A 22,676-nucleotide genomic window follows, 5' to 3' on the forward strand; every position below is an offset into this window, starting at 1 on the left:
GTTTAATTTTTCTATCATGAATTTTCACCATAACGTTCACCGCAATGCCAATAATCTAGCATATAATAAATAACTTTGTATGAATTGATATGTTTTTTTCTCAACAAAATAACACCAATAAAATTCAACTCACCTTAGTAAATCCTATATTTGGTGTTGGTGCTGTGTGCATTCCGATGTCTATGTTGCGTTTGAAGACTGCAAGGAAAGAAAAAAAAAAGTAAAAAGAAATTAAAGTGATAAACGATCGGAATTAGACTCAATTAGATAGTGTCATGCAGATCAAGCCAGGTGAACCGTAACTAATGGTTCCGATGATTTGTGGATCGAGTACTACAATGTTGCATTGATCGGTTTGAATGCTGAATGAGACCACTTTATTTCATCCGGTCGGGCACGTTAATGGTGGGAAATTTTGTGAACTTAGTTGTGTTTTACTGACATTGTTTCAAAAAGTGTTACATTTTATCTACTTTGTTTTTTGGTGCACGAACATGTAAATTCTGTAATTGTTCCAAAATCTGTCTAACGATTACTCATACCTTCATCAAAATATCAATAAATAACAAAGCAAAATCAACAGCTAAAAGGTTCTAAATCACTCGCTTAGACGCGAAAAGACAAATCCAATGTCGGAGACTCGCAAATCATTAGAGCGCAGCAATATTTTGAAGCCTATTAGAGAATTATCAGATCGACTGAAGGCACTAAAGCCGAGAGGCACCCCCATTTACCTACCGGAAGGCTATTTGTAAAAGTCAGCTCCATGTGCCAAGTGACTTAAAGACATATGCTCGAGTATGCAGACCACTCCCGAACGAAGGCTTCGAAACCCGGCGTTTACCGTCTTACTGTTATTATTGTTATTAACGTTTTTATAACCATTATTGTTGGTTCATTCGTTGCATATAATAGGGATTTTGTGAAACTCCCGAGGAGTTAGTTTTGCACTCAACACGTAAGGGAAGTCGCCGTCGGGTGCTATTAGGTTCGCTAATTGCCTCAAAGGTATGGTGTTTTGGAGTGCTAACAGGGTATGGATTTGTTGTTGCTGCTATTGGATTGTGACATTTGATTTCCCTCAGGAGGGGTGGAATGCCGACGATTGTAATGGTTCCATTTGATTTGAAAGAATTTCAAAAACCAACAAATTCCGGCGGCTTTGCAAATCTGATTATTTGAAACTATTAACCGATTAAAACAAACGAAAAAACAGTATTTTTTTAAAATGCACTCTGAGGTCTTTTTTAAGTGGAAGAACTAGTTAAAAAAATACTCAGATAATTATGACAAAACTAGATGAACCAGATCAATATAGAGAAGGACGATATCAAACAAGAAAGATAAATCAAAACAACACAAAATTAAAAAAAAAAATCCTGATTTAACAAATTTCACTAAGACTAAACAAAACTAAAGAAAACAAGATAAAATATGAAAAAGGACAAACTGAGTTAAAACAGGATACAGTATGTTTGAACAAGATGAAACATGATAAATGAGATTAAACAAAAAAAAAACAGAATAGAACTAGATTGACCAAGATGAAATAAGGCAAAAAAGTCAAATTTTATAAAACTGGGTAAGAAAAAAAACGCGATAGAAAAATTTAATAATAAAACTGAATGTTAAAAATGGTCTTGAAATAAAAAAAATCATATAAAATAATAATGTTAAAAATGATAAAATGCGATCAAAAAATATAATCACTAATCACTAATCACTAATCGTACTTCCATAGCCAGAACTTATGTCTGAGTCCCAAAGAATAGTAAAAGTGTTTTATTATTCTTCTTGTCTTTCTTCATGTTTTCAATTATTCTAACATAAAAACATTAAAATAATCGAAAACATAAATTGGTTGGGCCTATCATGGAGCAGAGAACGCAGAGACATCTGGAACACCGGAACAGGAAAAAACGTGGACCACCAGTACCATACGTTTCAAAGGGGCAGTATCGTTGGAAGCATGCTAAGAAAAATGCTCCTCGATGAAGAAACCGTACTTAATGTCAATTAAATTCAACAATCACAGGGACCATTCTTCAGCGGCTGGAAATGATTTATTTTGTACACAGAAATCACAAAACCTGAACAGAAGCATTTTGACAAATTGGATGAATCATAGAAAATGATTAGAATATTCTAAGATTTAAGTTTTCTAAGATGAACTGTTTTGGATTTCAGTACACAAACATTTCTGGTCATCGACCAAGGATAAAGCGCCTTTACTCGCTCTTGAAATTAGAAAGAGAATCGAAAAATATTAGTAGAACAGAAAACCTTTCGAGGTCTGTTTAAAACTCGAAAGGTTTTTTTTTTTAATTACTCTAATGATTGAAATTGAATAATGAGATCACGTTTAAAGTTTTCCAACAACTATATTTTAGCTTTTTAACACATGAAAATTATAATCTATAATGTATTGCTTCGCTTATGCATATAAGATTATTTATTCATTTAAAGAGGAAATGTAAGTTTCGATATAACAAAATTTGATTTTCAAGAATAATCTTTTTAAAATTGTAAGTCTTGATTAATTTAGAAAATAACCTTTTAAAAGACTTCACTGCACGAGTTAAAAAAAATTAGGATACTTATCTTTGCGCAGCAGGTCAGCGTTGCTTCCACAAGAGTGTTAAAAAACTGTGAAACACTTCATATGCATCTCGAGCACATGAAATCATGACGTCAGCTCTTCGGCGATTTTATAGCCAATTCTTCATTTTCCAGGAACTCAATTAGGCAACAACTCAAGAAATGTCATAGCAAGCCAGAAATCAGCAAAGTTTGCAATCGAAATACATGCATGGGGAAATCACATTACATGCAGCAGGAACGACAACATTTTACTCTCTTATGGCAACATAAATCTGCTTTAGAATTTGCACTAAATTATGTTCAATTTCATAAAATGCGATCAAAAAATATAATTATACGAAACAATATAAAATATGATAGAAATAAAACGAAACAAGATAAAAAGACATGACTCACTTAAAGAAAAAAAAAACGAGAAAAACAAGATGAAGCAAGATAGACAACGATATCCAAAACATAATTATACAATTCAAAACAAGATCAAATAAGACAGATGGAAACAAAATAAATAAATAAAATTAGTCAAAAAATCAATAAATATAATAAGTCAACTTCAAAAGACATTAGAAAACACAACAAGACACATATACTAAACCACAAAAGAAATTTATTTGAAAAAGTGGCATTTTAAAGTTAACGGAAACTTATGATAGGCTTCTATAGCTTTCCTGTTTATTCTTTTTTATTTATTCTTTTCTTTTCTTGTTTCATTTGGTTTTCTATTTATTGTCGTTTGTAGAAACTTACTGTTTTCTCTCGGTTCCTCCGGCATCCTGTAACAGTAGCAGACTTCTGCTGCCACGAGCAGAACCAAAACATTGTTTGTTTTGTTTCCTCTTGCTCCGATTCGCAATCGAAAACGATGAATCAATAATTGCTGCTGACAGATGATGATGATAAACGCGGAACAAATGTTTACATCATCACACGGTTAGGCGAGACTACACAAAATAAGTTCGTGGTAACACAACAGTGTTGCCAGATATTCTGGGTAAAAGTATCAAAGCACTCATTGAGAAATGAGTACTTTCCCGGTTAGGGAATGTGAGAAGTGAAAGTGACAAAAAGCTATCGCTAATGTAATGCGAATTATTTAAGGACTTGACAAACAAATGTGAATGAAAGATAACTTTATTTCAACACTGAAACCTACTTCTTTCAACATCATGTCTTTATATGATTTACCTTTTGACGTTTTTCTTAAATTATTTATCGTGTTTAGAATTGTATAATACTTGGTTTTGACTTGTTTCATCCTGTTTTATATCGTTTATCTTGTTTCATTTTTTTTATTATGTTCTATCTAGTTTTTTTTAATATATTTAGCCCATTTGATTTTACTGTTCCAAAATTGCGTGATTAGCAAGGTCTTTTTATCGCGATTTTTTTACGTGGTTCTTCTTTACTCTTGAAGGATATTATATCTTATTTCGGTATCTTGCTGTTGAAATGGCAACATTATTTAAAGTACAAAACGATGTTTTTTAATAGTAAAAACTAACGTTTTGTATTGCCAAATCGAAAGTTGGCAAATCAAACGGATTTTTACTCAACTTATTTTTCACTTATTTCTACAAAAAATACTCTAATTATTATCATTAACATAATTTTGTTTTGATTTGTTTTATTATAAAAACCCCGTTCGCTTTTGGCAACATGCCCGAATATTTTGTGTTGCCACAATCAAACGGTTTTTTTTTCACTTATACCTACAAAGTAAACTATTATTATCATTAAAGTAATTTTTAACCCTTTTTCGACTGTTTTAAGTCATTTTTAATTTTATCTTATCATGTTTTTTATGCATTTAGTACATTTCTTGTTTTGCTTATAACGTTTGAAATTTTTTTGTCATATTTGCTATTTTTGTCACTCGTCATAATATTTTAGATATTTTTGTCCTATTTAGTCTTATGTTTGTACAGACTCCGTTCGATTTTGGCAACAAGCCCGTATATTTTGTGTTGTCTAAATTGAATGTTGCCAAAATCGAACGGATCTATCCTCAACTTTTTTTTTCACGTATTACTACAAAAAACTATGGTTGTTATCATTAAAGTCATTTTTGGACAGTTTCCGACCATTTTCAGTTGTTCTTTTTTTATACCATGTTTTTAACGCATTTAGCACTTTTTTTGTTTTGTTTATAGTGTTTGTTTTTTTTTATCATATTTGCTTATTTTGATATTCTTTATTATTTTATTTTTCAATCATTTAAAATCTTTTGTTTGTACAGACCCGTTCGACTTTGGCAACACGCCAGAACATTTTGTGTTGCCAAAATCTAATGTTGCCAACATCCAATGTTGCCAAAATCGAACGGTTTCTTAAACTGTTTTTTCACTGAGTTCGGAAAAAAACTGTTATTATTATCATTATACTAATTTTTAGTAAATTTTTGATCATTTCCAATCATTTGGTATTTTTTTATATCATCAAAATTGAGCACTTTTCTTGTTTTGTTTATACTTTTTGTTTTTTTTTGTCATATTTGCTATTTTTTTCCATTTTTAATCTTTTGTTCGTATTGGTTTTTTTGATTATATGTAATTTTAATCATTTTCGAGCATTTAATTTTTTTTAAATATTTGTTTTTGTTGTTGTATTTTATCACCATTTAAGAACGTAAAAACTTATTTACGGTTTTGGCTGAATTATATTGATCCTGTTCTAACGAAATCTTTAAAGCAATGTCTTTCCAAAAAACTGTTCGATTTAGGCCCATGTGCCAAAATCGGATTTTGCCCAAATCTTGTGGTTGCCGAAAATGAACGGGGTCTGTATTTTACTTTGTTTTATCAAGTTCTGTCCTATCAAATTGCGTGATAAGCAAGATTGTTCTATTAACAAGAATATTTTTCTTTTTAACTCTTAAAGGAATTGATATCTTATCTCGGTGTTTTCCTATGAAAATTGCAATATTTGTAAAAGTATTTTTTTTTAAATAATATTTGGTAAATCAGATGGAACTTTTAACAATTTTTTGAGTTTTTATAACAGTTGAAAAATTTAAAAGTTGTGCCTTAAAAGAACTAAAAAAATGTTTTTTTTTTAATTTGAAAAAATCATGCAAACCTAAAGGCAAACACAAATTTGAAATTTTGGAAAAAACATTAAGACTTTTAAGCAAATTGAACAAATTTTGAACAAATATTAATATTCTTCTCTTTTTAACGATTTTTAAGTACATTATCTTGATCGTTTTCGTCTTCATCATTTTTTTCCTTCTAGAATTTTTTAGTGTTTTTTATGGATTTACCTGATGTATTCATTTTAATTGCTCTCTTAAGCTCTGCTTTTTCTGGTCTTTGCTTTTTTTTGTATTTTTCTGCTCTTCTTGTATTATTTCCTGTATTTTTATTTAAGCTCGTTATACATTTTTTGCTCTTTTTGTTCTTGTTGTTTTTTTGCACTTTTTGTTGTTTCTGTATTTTTATACTCATTTTGCTCTTTTTGTAATATTTCGCTTTTTGTGTAATATTTTGCTCTTTGGCTATTTTTGGTTTTCTCTGGTATTTTCACTATTGTCGCTCTTTTTGCTCTTTTTGTTTTTTTCGCAATTTTTATTCTTTTTGTTCTGTTTGCTCTTTTGGCTCTTTTGGGTTTTTTTGGTCTTTTTGGTGTTTTTGGTCTTTTCGGTCTTTTTGGTCTTTTTGGTCTTTTTGGTCTTTTTGGTCTTTTTGGTCTTTTTGGTCTTTTTGGTCTTTTTGGTCTTTTTGGTCTTTTTGGTCTTTTTGGTCTTTTTGGTCTTTTTGGTCTTTTTGGTCTTTTTGGTCTTTTTGGTCTTTTTGGTCTTTTTGGTCTTTTTGGTCTTTTTGGTCTTTTTGGTCTTTTTGGTCTTTTTGGTCTTTTTGGTCTTTTTGGTCTTTTTGGTCTTTTTGGTCTTTTTGGTCTTTTTGGTCTTTTTGGTCTTTTTGGTCTTTTTGGTCTTTTTGGTCTTTTTGGTCTTTTTGGTCTTTTTGGTCTTTTTGGTCTTTTTGGTCTTTTTGGTCTTTTTGGTCTTTTTGGTCTTTTTTGGTCTTTTTGGTCTTTTTGGTCTTTTTGGTCTTTTTGGTCTTTTTGGTCTTTTTGGTCTTTTTGGTCTTTTTGGTCTTTTTGGTCTTTTTGGTCTTTTTGGTCTTTTTGGTCTTTTTGGTCTTTTTGGTCTTTTTGGTCTTTTTGGTCTTTTTGGTCTTTTTGGTCTTTTTGGTCTTTTTGGTCTTTTTGGTCTTTTTGGTCTTTTTGGTCTTTTTGGTCTTTTTGGTCTTTTTGGTCTTTTTGGTCTTTTTGGTCTTTTTGGTCTTTTTGGTCTTTTTGATCTTTTTGGTCTTTTTGGTCTTTTTGGTCTTTTTGGTCTTTTTGGTCTTTTTGGTCTTTTTGGTCTTTTTGGTCTTTTTGGTCTTTTTGGTCTTTTTGGTCTTTTTGGTCTTTTCGGTCTTTTCGGTCTTTTTGGTCTTTTTGGTCTTTTTGGTCTTTTTGGTCTTTTTGGTCTTTTTGGTCTTTTTGTTTTATTTGGTCTTTTTGGTCTTTTTGGTCTTTTTGGTCTTTTTGGTCTTTTTGGTCTTTTTGGTCTTTTTGATCTTTTTGGTCTTTTTGGTCTTTTTGGTCTTTTTGGTCTTTTTGGTCTTTTTGGTCTTTTTGGTCTTTTTGGTCTTTTTGGTCTTTTTGGTCTTTTTGGTCTTTTTGGTCTTTTTGGTCTTTTTGGTCTTTTTGGTCTTTTTGGTCTTTTTGGTCTTTTTGGTCTTTTTTGGTCTTTTTGGTCTTTTTGGTCTTTTTGGTCTTTTTGGTCTTTTTGGTCTTTTTGGTCTTTTTGGTCTTTTTGGTCTTTTTGGTCTTTTTGGTCTTTTTGGTCTTTTTGGTCTTTTTGGTCTTTTTGGTCTTTTTGGTCTTTTTGGTCTTTTTGGTCTTTTTGGTCTTTTTGGTCTTTTTGGTCTTTTTGGTCTTTTTGGTCTTTTTGGTCTTTTTGGTCTTTTTGGTCTTTTTGGTCTTTTTGGTCTTTTTGGTCTTGTTGGTCTTTTGGTCTTTTTGGTCTTTTTGGTCTTTTTGGTCTTTTTGGTCTTTTTGGTCTTTTTGGTCTTTTTGGTCTTTTTGGTCTTTTTGGTCTTTTTGGTCTTTTTGGTCTTTTTGATCTTTTTGGTCTTTTTGGTCTTTTTGGTCTTTTTGGTCTTTTTGGTCTTTTTGGTCTTTTTGGTCTTTTTGGTCTTTTTGGTCTTTTTGGTCTTTTTGGTCTTTTTGGTCTTTTTGGTCTTTTTGGTCTTTTTGGTCTTTTTGGTCTTTTTGGTCTTTTTGGTCTTTTTGGTCTTTTTGGTCTTTTTGGTCTTTTTGGTCTTTTTGGTCTTTTTGGTCTTTTTGGTCTTTTTGGTCTTTTTGGTCTTTTTGGTCTTTTTGGTCTTTTTGGTCTTTTTGGTCTTTTTGGTCTTTTTGGTCTTTTTGGTCTTTTTGGTCTTTTTGGTCTTTTTGGTCTTTTTGGTCTTTTTAGTCTTTTTGGTCTTTTTGGTCTTTTTGGTCTTTTTTGGTCTTTTTGGTCTTTTTGGTCTTTTTGGTCTTTTTGGTCTTTTTGGTCTTTTTGGTCTTTTTGGTCTTTTTTTGGTTTTTATGGTCTTTGTGGTTTTACTTTTTTTCTCTTTTTACTCTTTTTACTCTTTTCACTCTTTTTACTCTTTTTACTCTTTTTACTCTTTTTACTCTTTTTACTCTTTTTACTCTTTTTACTCTTTTTACTCTTTTTACTCTTTTCACTCTTTTTACTCTTTTTACTCTTTTTACTCTTTTTACTCTTTTTACTCTTCTTACCCTTTTTACTCTTTTTACTCTTTTCACTTTTTTTACTCTTTTTACTCTTTTTACTCTTTTACTCTTTTCGATTTGTTTTACTTTATATCCAGTGTTCTGAATATCAATCAAAACAAACACTCAGGATGCGTTTCCTGTTGGAAACATTCTGATTGTATAATGGGAAAGCGCCTCTCGCAACTGCTTCGCCTGGCTGGTATGCAATCTCGATCAGCGCTCCTATCAGCTATGCAAACCGAGTCGCATCATTCAGAATAATCGGTTTAGCAAACATCGCATATCGGAGATGATTGAGATACAAACTGATCCATTCTGAATGTAGCTCACTCAGTATCTGCCTGAATTATATGAAAATCAAAATTATTTTTTGCAGGACGAGAAAAATCAAACAATTGTGAGGAACACCATAAATTCTCAGTAATTTTAACGTGACGGACGACAGTTTAATAAAAGAACTTGTAAAAATTGAAAAACACGGCGAAATTGAACATCTTTCCCTCACAAACACAACTACAATTTGATTTTAATCATACTGATGTTAAAAAACGTTATAACAACAGATAAATTTATTAAATTTATTAATTTGCTGTATATCAAATCAAACAAAATACGCTAATGATCGGCTTCATGTATCACTCACTCACTGCCTGATCCATTCACTCCTGATCGAAGACCAACAAGATTCGCCATATGCATTGCGCATTGGTGAGATTCCAATTTGATGATGGTGCTGCACTGTTTTGACAGCAAGCATCTAGCGAGGTGATCTGTATTTTAGCGATGAATTGAACGATCGATGATCGGGTAGGTCGAGTAGCAATCAATAACGAAACCCGACCGCTGTACGTTCAGGTGCGAAGGGCAATCAGAAACATTCATTGAAAATGAGTGATATTCAGAACACTGTTTATATCATTTTGTTCATTTTGTTCATTTTGCTCATTTTGTTCATTTTGCTCATTTTGTTCCTTTTGTTAATTTTGTTCATTTTGTTCATTTTGTTCATTTTGTTCATTTTGTTCATTTTGTTCATTTTGTTCATTTTGTTCATTTTGTTCATTTTGTTCATTTTGTTCATTTTGTTCATTTTGTTCATTTTGTTAATTTTGTTAATTTTGTTCATTTTGTTCATTTTGTTCATTTTGTTAATTTTGTTAATTTTGTTAATTTTGTTCATTTTGTTCATTTTGTTCATTTTGTTCATTTTGTTCATTTTGTTCATTTTGTTCATTTTGTTCATTTTGTTCATTTTGTTCATTTTGTTCATTTTGTTCATTTTGTTCATTTTGTTCATTTTGTTCATTTTGTTCATTTTGTTCATTTTGTTCATTTTGTTCATTTTGTTCATGTTGTTAATTTGGTTCATTTTGTTAATTTTGTTCATTTTGTTCATTTTGTTCATTTTGTTCGTTTTGTACGTTTTGTTCGTTTGATTTGTTTTTTTTTTAATTTTTTTGTTTTTCTTCAGAAGTGATATTTAAAGACATAGCCGTTATTTTCTGCGAGGCTGTGTTTATTCAAGATTTAATTTTGTAAAAAATACTTTCCCTCATTTGATCGGAAAGCAAATCTGATTTCTCCCACACACTAGTATGTCAGCAGAATGAAAAATGTTATGCGCAGTGGCGTAAACAACTCAGTCTCGCAACGTTCATGTCGTTGCTACACGTGGCACTTTGCCAGTTTTGTTGTTGTTGTTATTGATACCAATGCTTGAGGGCAGCTGCGGATCCGGCGTTGTTGGGAGGTTGATTGACACAACAATTGAAGATTCCATCACAACACCGCTCGCGTCTTCAATCAATGAGCTGAATGGGCATCATCCCACATGGTTCACAGAGGGACATGTCCATTCGACGGAAAGCCGAAGCAGTCTCAATCATAAACACAAACAAACACACACACTAAAATGTCACCAGCTAGTAACATAACGTAGCGATGCAATGCTCGGGTTCAAGAAGGGTTCCAGATGTAATATTGAATGAATGCGAATGCTGACTAGCCTGGCAACATTTGCGAGAAACTACTTGCATATCTTGGGAAAGAAATCGCACCACACTCGATGCGATTCGATCCAAATGTGATGAACAAAAGATCGATCGATTTCCTCCGATTGAGTTTGAACTATTAAGACCGCAACGTCAACGATGGAGGTTATCGGGTTTGGTATATCTATCAACTTGTATGTTTGTCCAAAATGATGGTTAAGCATTGTTTGGGTGGGCGTGAAATGCACGATGACATCAAGGTGGTCTAAAATGAGTTTTTTTTTGTGAAAAATAAACCTCTGATAAATTGAAATTTTGAAACAATCTTATAAGGCAATTTTTATAAAGTAGTATAAGGTAGTATAAGATCATCCAGTATTTCGAATCCGACACTGACTCTACACAGACACTGCAATATTACTCTCAAACGTGTTAAAACTTCGATAATCGAAGCATAACATGATCACTCGCTACCAAATCAAGCGCAATTGGTATGTTCAAAGCTTTCCGTTTATCGCTAATGCATTCCGATATCCGGATTGCAAACCGTAAACAGTGGCAGGCACAAATTATCTCCATTCATGCATAGCTGCAAAAAAAAACATGTAACCTGCTCCTTGAGCCAATCAACAGTAGATAATGTGAATGGGTGAATAAATTAAAATTAAACTACACCGCAAATATGCAATTCTGATGAGTGTTGCTAACATGGCTTAAGTCAATTCCATTAAAAAAAAAATTATATACGCTACTTGCCAGAATTGTAAATACGTTAATGTGATAAGGTCTCCTTATTACGTGGATTATTCTCACGGTTTGCATAAGTTGTAAAATCATAGAACATTTATTTTTAAAATATCGATATATCACACTGATATCTATTCAATATCACCCAATGTCAAAGGACCTAACCCTCAAAAATAGTCATGTTCAATCACGAGACCAACTCTCAATAACTGGCAGCTAATTGACAGCCACATATTGCTTGGTAGCTCCCAGCAGACACCTGTGAGGAGAAACTTAAAAACTTCTGTCAGGTACACTCCCATATAGTACCCCTTTTTTGTGGTACCATACCAGGCTCTCGTGAGAGATTAACGCCCACCGAAAATTTTTAACCGTTCAAACTTAACTCGCGACTGCAACCTTCGTCAAGCGTTTAGTGGAGTTGCCGTTCCTAGATCTATCGTGCATCTGGTATATTAAATAGAAAAAGATGGTCAACTGCATCCACTCAGTTTAAGCATTGGGAGTCTACTCTAAACTAAGCTACTGACTAGTTTCATTGAAGACTGGCAGCGACTACAGGTAATTGTTACCTGTCAAGATCATTTAGAGCGAGGAATTTTAATGGCAGCCAGCAGGTACCAAGATGATTGGCGGAAAGTTTTTCCAGCGATCATCTCACGAAATACAGACCAAATTCAAAGTTATTTTTTTCACGTTGATAAATAAAAACCTCGGAAACAAAAAAAAATAGAATGACAAAAATGACAAAAATGACAAAAATGACTAAAATGACAAAAATGATAAAAATGACAAAAATGACAAAAATGACAAAAATGACAAAAATGACAAAAATGACAAAAATGACAAAAATGACAAAAATGACAAAAATGACAAAAATGACAAAAATGACAAAAATGACAAAAATGACAAAAATGACAAAAATGACAAAAATGACAAAAATGACAAAAATGACAAAAATGACAAAAATGACAAAAATGACAAAAATGACAAAAATGACAAAAATGACAAAAATGACAAAAATGACAAAAATGACAAAAATGACAAAAATGACAAAAATGACAAAAATGACAAAAATGACAAAAATGACAAAAATGACAAAAATGACAAAAATGACAAAAATGACAAAAATGACAAAAATGACAAAAATGACAAAAATGACAAAAATGACAAAAATGACAAAAATGACAAAAATGACAAAAATGACAAAAATGACAAAAATGACAAAAATGACAAAAATGACAAAAATGACAAAAATGACAAAAATGACAAAAATGACAAAAATGACAAAAATGACAAAAATGACAAAAATGACAAAAATGACAAAAATGACAAAAATGACAAAAATGACAAAAATGACAAAAATGACAAAAATGACAAAAATGACAAAAATGACAAAAATGACAAAAATGACAAAAATGACAAAAATGACAAAAATGACAAAAATGACAAAAATGACAAAAATGACAAAAATGACAAAAATGACAAAAATGACAAAAATGACAAAAATGACAAAAATGACAAAAATGACAAAAATGACAAAAATGACAAAAATGACAAAAATGACAAAAATGACAAAAATTACAAAAATTACAAAAATGACAAAAATGACAAAAATGACAAAAATGACAAAAATGACAAAAATGACAAAAATTACAAAAATTACAAAAATTACAAAAATTACAAAAATTACAAAAATTACAAAAATTACAAAAATGAAAAAAATGACAAAAATGACAAAAATGACAAAAATGACAAAAATGACAAAAATGACAAAAATGACAAAAATGACAAAAATGACAAAAATGACAAAAATGACAAAAATGACAAAAATGACAAAAATGACAAAAATGACAAAAATGACAAAAATGACAAAAATGACAAAAATGACAAAAATGACAAAAATGACAAAAATGACAAAAATGACAAAAATGACAAAAATGACAAAAATGACAAAAATGACAAAAATGACAAAAATGACAAAAATGACAAAAATGACAAAAATGACAAAAATGACAAAAATGACAAAAATGACAAAAATGACAAAAATGACAAAAATGACAAAAATGACAAAAATGACAAAAATGACAAAAATGACAAAAATGACAAAAATGACAAAAATGACAAAAATGACAAAAATGACAAAAATGACAAAAATGACAAAAATGACAAAAATGACAAAAATGACAAAAATGACAAAAATGACAAAAATGACAAAAATGACAAAAATGACAAAAATGACAAAAATGACAAAAATGACAAAAATGACAAAAATGACAAAAATGACAAAAATGACAAAAATGACAAAAATGACAAAAATGACAAAAATGACAAAAATGACAAAAATGACAAAAATGACAAAAATGACAAAAATGACAAAAATGACAAAAATGACAAAAATGACAAAAATGACAAAAATGACAAAAATGACAAAAATGACAAAAATGACAAAAATGACAAAAATTACAAAAATTACAAAAATTACAAAAATTACAAAAATTACAAAAATTACAAAAATTACAAAAATTACAAAAATTACAAAAATTACAAAAATTACAAAAATTACAAAAATTACAAAAATTACAAAAATGACAAAAATGACAAAAATGACAAAAATTTCAAAAATTACAAAAATTACAAAAATTACAAAAATTACAAAAATTACAAAAATTACAAAAATTACAAAAATGACAAAAATGTCAAAAATTACAAAAATTACAAAAATTACAAAAATTACAAAAATTACAAAAATTACAAAAATGACAAAAATTACAAAAATTACAAAAATTACAAAAATTACAAAAATTACAAAAATTACAAAAATTACAAAAATTACAAAAATTACAAAAATTACAAAAATTACAAAAATTACAAAAATTACAAAAATTACAAAAATTACAAAAATTACAAAAATTACAAAAATTACAAAAATTACAAAAATTACAAAAATTACAAAAATTACAAAAACTACAAAAATTACAAAAATTACAAAAATTACAAAAATTGAGGACTAAAATGATATGACCAAAAAATGACCTAAAATTATACTCATCAAAGTTTTTTAATATTTTTATTGTTTGGAACCTCCACCAAACTTTGAGTAATTTGCTGCAGCTGAAGAACCGTTTTTGATTAAACACCATGTTTTTTAAAGAGAAGTGAAATTGCCTCCCCCAAAATTTAGATTTTACTTTCTGCACTCTACCTTTTTTGTGAAGCGATTCTTCAGTCAAATTTTTTTTTATTTCCTAATGAATCTTTCATTTCATGATTTCCGTAAAAACATTATAAACTGTTGGAAATGATGTGCTCATTAAGAAAAACATTAAATTAAGTACAATTTTTCTTTTTTGTCCATACATTAATTGATGCCAAATTGTTACTCTATGAAACCAAGGGCTAATGAGTTTGGATTCAGTTAAACGAAATCCATTTGATATGTGTTTGATAACTTTTTAAAATTTTATTTTTTATTCTTAGATAACCAGCTCGAATCTTGATGAAATCTTATTTAATCGCAAGGTTTTGTTTAAAAATGATTTGTAACCTTCATTTCAGATATAATTATAATTTCTTAAAAATCATTCTTAAAAATGATGTGCATATCGAGGTTTTTTTTAAATACGGTTTCTTAGCTTGTTCTTATGTTAAAAACACCATTTGTCAAAACGCAATCCAACCTTTTTTTGCCCTAACCTGAAGGTTTAAAAAATAGCCGTTAAAAATGTTGGAATTGAAAAATCTCAATCAATATTTCGATTTGTGACAGTACATTACTGGAAATCGTTTTCATTATTCAGATGATTTTATTTTTAATCTCTACAGATGTTAGTCAAAATATTCATTATATTTCAATGTTTTAACCACAAAACTATCCAAGTGAAAAAAATGAAAAAATAAATCAAACTAATTCAAATGCAATTATAGGCTTGGGCAGGACTGTTGGAAAAACCCGAAGGAGGAGGGGGAGAGGGAGGGGGTATTTTTTAATGGTATTTTTGCTCAAACAATTTGCATGAACAAAGAAAAACTTTAAAACTAATTATTATTGTAATTATTTAATCACGCATTTATAAGTTAATGTTTAACATAAGTTTTTCGTTTGAAATAGTAACTTGAGAAAACATGTTCTAAAATGTTTAAAAAGGTGGTATAAAATTGTATAATGTGTAACTTACTTTCATCGGTGGTTAAATTTTTTTTTTTGAATTTGCTCTTGCGAACTTAATCCAAATTTGGAATATCGGTTCAAAATTTGGCTATTCAAAAACTGCAATATTTATTTAGTTAAATAATACACCAAAAAAAAATTGCAATTTTTAGCAGATTTTTCATATGAAGATCAAAAACAACATGTATTGTTTTTGAAATATTATTTATTAAAAATCCATTCCATAATTAAAATCCTGTGGATATTTTCTTTAAATGAATATAAGTTTTTTTTCATAAAACATAACTAAAAAATAAGCTCAAATTCTACTTTAAATTTGTGATTTTCAGTTGAATTGTACAAACTAAGTTGGATTAAAAATTTGAAGATTAAAAATTGACAATTTTTCGATCTCTTTAATTCCTGACTCAAAAAGTCATTTTGATATTATTGACTTGATTGTAAAGTTTATAAACAGGCTTAGTCTGAATCTGAATTTTGAATCTGTATTCTTAATTTGTATTCTGAACTTGAATTCCTTTTCCTGGAGGACAATATTCAACTAAAAAAAAGTAAATTCCACTTAGTGTCCAAAAAAGCTGAAGTTACAAGCTATACGTTGCGCACAAGGATTTATTTCATGACAATGAACATGACCTCAAAAATTGTAAGAAAGTGATTTAAAACCCGTACTTTCCAAACAATGAACTGTCAGAACTGTTTGTCTAAGAAATGGCAAATTGACAAAAAGCTCGAAAAGCAGCTACTTTTGAAATTCGTCGAAAGTTCTGTGCTTCGTATTTTGGAAATCTGAAAATGCAAAAATGCGTCAAATTACGTTGACTTTCCAATCCACTTCTACAGTGATTAAAACACTTTTGGCGGTTCATTGATTGAAAAGTACTGTTCTTACATCAATTTTTTACATTTTTTTTTATCATGAGCTCCAAAAATATTAAAATAATTTATCCTTGTGTGCCACGCATAGCTTGTAACTTTGTATTTTTTAGACACTTAGTGATTTATTAAGCAATTCATTACTGATCTGTTTTTGGAAACATGTTTTATCGGATTTTTTTCTTAGATTTTGAACAACTAAATACTGAAGTGTTTTAGCTGAATATTGTCTGAGAAGCATGTCTGAGTTACATTACAAAGTTTTTAAACTCTAAATACGTTCCAATCAGTTGAGAAACAAAAGAGATAAAGTGGTTTCAGTGAAAAGTATCAACTTTGCCCTCCAGGAACTCTATCGGGTAAAAATATCTTTGACGGATGAAGGCTAATCAATCATGAGACAATCATTCAGTAGCAGGACTCAAACTGGTATGCAACAATAAGAAAAAAATCTACTACCTAGCTGTCAACTTACAAACCCTTGAGAAAGGTTTCCGAAATCTCAGAACAATCTTCAATATAACAGATAATTATTTTCAAAATTATAATTTTTAATGACTCAATTGACTTTGGACTTCTGACTCAAACTCCTGAAGATGTTATCACAGAGAACAAACCTACAAGCTAGCCCACAACACTTGTGCAAAATTTCCAACAATTTTTGTTTTTTTTTTTGCTTTGCCACCAGATGTCTCCAAACACACCAAAGAGATCTGTAAAAACCCAACTTTAAAAAAAAAACAAAATACTGGTCAGTTTTTTGCAGGTCGTATAAACTGTTGGGCATGTTGAAGAAGAAAATTGCTATTAAAGTTTCGTAACAGCTATGATATCTGGAATCAGTTCTGATGGGTAGGACTGATCATCAAGAATGTTCCTAATTGACTGGATATAACCGGTTCGTCCTCTGATGATAATCGTTCAAAAACTTATTGAAAAATTATTAGTTATTTCGACTGCCTCAGTAGTGCAAAAATAAAAGAATGAATAAAAGTTTGTCACCGGTACTTTTTATACGGTTTTTACTTATTAACTTTTTTCGGTGAGTGAAACATTTTTTTTTTTATTTTCAAATTCACGTAACGTTTCGGGTTACTCTGGGAGACATCTGATGATGGGAAAACTGGAACGTTACGTAAATTGAAAAAAAAAACGGTTGTTTCACTAATTGAAAAGGTCGATAGGTAAAAACCGTATGAAATAAAAGAAGCATTTATCTAAGAGCGTATTTGAAAAAAAATGTAACAGTTTTTTTGTGAATAACTTTTGAATGTATGGATGGAAATTGATGACATTTTTAGTGAAGCTGCCTAGTAATAAAATGTTCTCATGTGCAAATTTTTGTGATGTCAAGTGATTTTGAAGAAGCTCATCGACTACAATTTTTGGGCACCACGTGCACCGTCTATAATGCATACAATAAACTACCCCTTTTCCATACTAATGTTACTTTTCATTTTTTTCTGTTCCCTGAAGTTTGGTTTTCAAAACTACTCAAATTTTTCAATTTGATCAAAGTTATGGCAGATTTGGCAGATTGTCCTCCTTCGACAGAAAAACAACATATTTGACTTGTTATAACTCTATCTCTTTTTTCGAGGTACACGGTGTGTTTCGTAGAAGGACTTAAAGAAAAAAAATACAGTAACTCTAATTTTTGCATGGGTAGAAAGTAGAGCTTCTTCCGGTTCATTTTCACCGAAAATTAAAATATTTTGTCGGTGACCCCCCATACAAAATTTTTTTTTGAAAATTTTCTATTTGAAATCTTTAAAAAATAAACATATTTTTAGTGTTTTATAATTTATGAGAAGCAAATTTTCTTAGTTTTAACTTTTAATAGCTTTAAATTAAACTCAACAATGTTATTAGAAACTTTGAAAAACTTTCAAATTTTTTTAAACTAGTTACAAAGCTGTTTAACATAAAAAATGCTTAAAAAGTATCTTCGTATTCTAAAAAAAATAATTAAAAATTGGCTGGCAAATCCTGTCAGTAGTCTGAGAGGGTCAAATTATCTGAAATTATTAGAATTATCTAAAATAATATGAAACCATTTGAATCCATAATTTTTAGATTTTTTGATTGTGGAACACTGTAGGAAATTTTATTGAAAAAAAGCTCAATGATTAATAAAATTAGTGAATTAGTAAAACTAGGAACCGCTATAACTTTTTTATGATAACTCTTCTCGTAATGCGCTCAGGAGTAGAAACGTTTGCCTTAATTAAAGCTTTGAAAAAAATATTACGATAATGACTTTTGGAAAGTTAACGATACGTTAAAAGACATCTTTGATGAGAAATCCGTTTTTATACTTCTCCTTAGTTAAATGTCTCAAAATTCCAATCGCACTTCAGATTCAATGCAAATCGCTACAGCAGTTCAATCTAGCTTAAATTTTGCTTGTTTCTGTCTTTTGATACAATTATCATAATAAGCCTGGAGTTTGCTTTAACCTTTTTATTTTTATTATTTTCCAGCCAAGTTTTGTAACCCTGCTGCACTCTGTGATTCTTCCATTTTATTCAAAGAGCTAGCATTACTGTTGAGATTAAATAATCTTAGCTTCCACGATTTCCAACCCACTATATTATTTAAATCATCTCTTAAATTCATTGTTTTAAATAAAATTTTACAGTTTTTTGGAAATAAATTTATTTAATGGATGAATCTAGTCTAAAACTGTGATAAATTCGGAATTTTTCTAAAAAATGCATTTCAATGTTTTTGTCGATCTTACATGTACGAAAATTATCAGTATTGTTGGCAAAAGTGAATTGCAGATTATCGATAGCAAACTAGACTGCAGCGCGTCGAATTCATCATATTTATGTCATTCCTTATTTATTTTAATTATTCTACTGTACACTGAAGGTCTCTTTTTTATTAAATAGAACCATAATGAAGCATTTATGTTACAGTAAAACAATCATAACTTCTACAATTGTGTATCAATTATGGCAAAAAGTATAGAAATCATTGATTTGAATAAACCTTAGAAATTCATAAAACAAAAAAATCAAACGCATAAATCAGGTCCAAAACCGTCGATAGAAATTTCTCTAGAAAAAAACGGTTTTCATCGTTTTTTTGATCATGAATACGAAAATATCATCAGTACTTCAATTCTTAAGCAAAAGTGAAGTTCAAATGATTAATAGAAAATTTATTCATCATCAGTATGAGAAAAAGAAATTTAAAATAGATGATATGTAGCGGAAGATAAGCTGATTTCAGTGCAAGTACTTTAACTTTTAACAAAATTTTATTGAAAACTGGTCTTCTTAGATATGTTTAAATCTAATATTTATCTTTAAATTTATTTTAAAAATGCCGTAAACGAGTGACATCATCAAAAATTAAATTTTTGTTTTCAAAAGTGCGTACCCATATGCATCAGAGCCTGCAAATATTGTGGAAATATTGCAAAGAACATTTTAAAAAAAATGAAATATTTTCAGTATTTTGTTGGAAACCAATCAAATCGTGTTGGACTGTTCTTATTCATGTATCATAACATTTTTTTAACCAGAATTAGTTCTCCAAGATACACACATGAAAATTTCAATTCATGTTACATTTGGATAACACCAATAATAAAAAGGATATTCCAAATAATAAAATTTAAAATAATAAAATTTATAATATAAAATATAAAATAAGTTTTTCAGGAAGTCCAAATCACTTATCTTTCCAGGCGTTGAATTTTTTTATTGTTTCAGAATGACAAAATATTTCAGTAAAAATAAAAAAAATAGTTTTCCATGCAAAAAGTTACTATTCCATTGCATTGGAATAAATTAACAGGTAATAATTTCTAAATATGGACTACAAATCTTCAAAAAAACAAAACGTATGAGGACTCACCGACCAAATATTTTAATTTTGCCTGAAAATGATTCAGAAAAGGCTAAATTTTTCATTTCTGAAAAAATTAGAGTTACTGTATTTTTTCTTTTAAACATCTTCCATAAAAGCACCGTGGGTATTGCATCTTTCCAGATCCAACCAAATAGAGTATCAACTTTGTTAAACCTATGGAAGTGTTATTCAGGGAAAAAAGGTCGAATTTAAAAGGTAGTCTTCTTTGTATATTTAGCCATTTATTGTGTAAATAATTATGTAATACCGGCTGGTTGCAGCTTTCACAGATCGTCTGCCACCTCAAGTGCTAGACATTGAATTTTTCAATTTTTCTCCTTGTTTTTCTCCGAAACATTCAGGCGAGACTTGTCAACGAAAAGTTTTTGGCTGGCCACCTACCAGGTGCCCTCCAAAAAGTTATTTTAGCAGTCCATTTCTTTATTTCTTTGAAATATCTCCCCGCTAGTGGTTCCAATATTTTGCGCACGACCATCGTATTTTGTTTATTTTAACGGCGAATAGCTTTTTTACCTTGCTGAAATGAAGTCAGGCTTTTGAGTCTAGAGCTAGACAAGCCAGTGAAAAATAATTTTTTTTTTGTAATTTTCCTAATCGAAATTTTTGGCTTGCGCTTCATTGAATTTTTAACATTCCTTACCTTCATGGAATCATTCCTCTTCACTCCATGAATAGTCAAATTTGGAATGAATTAGCTCACCATTAGATCCTCTTGGACTCCATAAACGAATTATCATATGAATGTTGGTGGAATAGTTGACTTCCAGCTGTTTTTGGGCCTCCCACAAGGACTTTTCTGAATTTTTCGCGATCCTACCCAAAAAATTTAGTCAATGACCCTCTGTATTGAACGATTTCTAGAAAACCACTCGCGAGAACGTCACAAAAATTTGCACATGAAAACAAAACATTAGAATGAAGCTTCACAGAAAACTTCATTAATTTCTATTCATGCATGCAGCAGTTATTCACAAAACAAAGTGCTGCATTTTTTCAAATGCACTCCTTTTCAATAAATTGAACCCGTTTATTTTAGAGCAGCATTTATAATTATTATTGAATAAACGATTATTTACTTCTTTTGAAAAATTGGCACTTGAAAATTTGATTTGTAACTATTGGTGCAATAGGCACTGATTTTAGTCAATTTTCAATGCTTTTTGGATGTCAGCAATTGAAATTTTACACACTTTTTTGAAATTTTTTTTTATCCAGCTTGTACTATGTACATTTTTTTCTCTTATGACATTATAAATTTGAACGGATTTCAAACATGTAAATTTAAAAAAATCGCTAAATTTCACAAAAATGGTAGAAATTTCTTGAAACTGAAGAAAGTTGCAAATTACATGATTCTGAACATATGAACATAACGACAATATTCCTGTGTTCTCTTCTATCTCAGTGACTAAAAATGTACTGCATGGTAAAGTCATTCCATTAGATGCCGTTAGCGGTAGAAATATTTCAGTCATATACCTTTACTAACTTTTTTTTTTCTAATGTTCTGCCCCTTCAAATTCAAAAGGGAGAATTTAGAAGCTCAGAAGTTGAAGCAAATAAAAAAAAAGTATTTGCACGTGATAAATTTTGTGAAATGAGTGCAAAGCAGTAACAATTTACAAATTAATAAAAAAGTTTCGTCTTCATTTTATGTTGTAGCTCAAATTTTTAGCTAGCTTAGCTTAGCTTAGCTTGATTGGCTGCTCACATCCACCTTAAATCGTTGAACTTGAAATGCTTTATCAACAAAACTCAATTTATAATGCATGTATTTTCTCCCTCTTTTCAAAACCTTGGCCAATTAAAAATAAATTAATTTAATGAAATCATCATTACACGCTATGCATTTCAAATCCCACGATCGCAGGCGTGGCTAAGTAGAACAAGTTCCACATCGCCAATGGTTGCTACTCCGTGATTGACCGAGGCCACCAATTTTGTACAAAGGTCAAATGAATGGTGTCTGGGACTGACAACACATTCACAATGCCCAAAACTGATGCTCTCTCTTTAGACACCAACAACGGCGCCGGCCACGTCCTAGCAGTCAATAGATAGATTGGAAAAAAGAAAGGGATGGAAGAATGATTTCGTGCTTTAGGACCGAGGTTACCTGGTTGGATCCTAGCAAATCCTAGCGACGTCTTTTCGAACCATCATCAAGAAGGAAGTTTTTGCTCCGATTGTTCAGCAGCTACAATTTTCGCCCGGAAAACAGTGACCAGGTTTCCGGAAAACAGTGACCAGGTTCTTTGATCCCACTGCCTAAATTTGGCGTTTCATCCGAATGCAGTTTTAATAATTCGCTAAATTTTCTCTACTCATAATTTCGCAGTCAAAAAAACACACTCGTCACAAACAAGCGTAGCCTACTCTTCCTTATTCACTTTATTTGGCCTTTATGTTGTAGCTCAATTTTTTGCAAATTTACAACGGTGGATAAATGGTCCTAAATCTGAAACTTAACACTCTAAAAAATTATACGTAAGTTTTTTATTAAAATTCGGCCCAGGGAATTGCAAGTTACAGCTGTTTGCGAGTTAATTGATAAAGATAGAGAGAGCATCACAAATAACCGTCAAAAAATCTTTAGATCAAATCACAGAACTTTAGGTTTTAGGTTTTAGGTTTTT

The 22,676-nt window shown here is 30.2% G+C and overlaps 1 protein-coding gene across 1 annotated transcript in view; it reads right to left on the reverse strand.

Moving 5' to 3' along the window:
* The window catches only part of LOC129756201 (uncharacterized), a 199,720-nt gene that overhangs the window by 115,441 nt on the left and 61,603 nt on the right, over positions 1-22,676 (reverse strand). The window contains exon 4 of the mRNA XM_055753005.1: positions 134-198. Within this exon, the coding sequence (XP_055608980.1) occupies positions 134-198 (65 nt within the window). The remainder of the gene's footprint in view (positions 1-133; positions 199-22,676) is intronic.

This window comes from Uranotaenia lowii, chromosome 3 (genome assembly GCF_029784155.1).
Source record: "Uranotaenia lowii strain MFRU-FL chromosome 3, ASM2978415v1, whole genome shotgun sequence".
NCBI lineage: Eukaryota > Metazoa > Arthropoda > Insecta > Diptera > Culicidae > Uranotaenia > Uranotaenia lowii.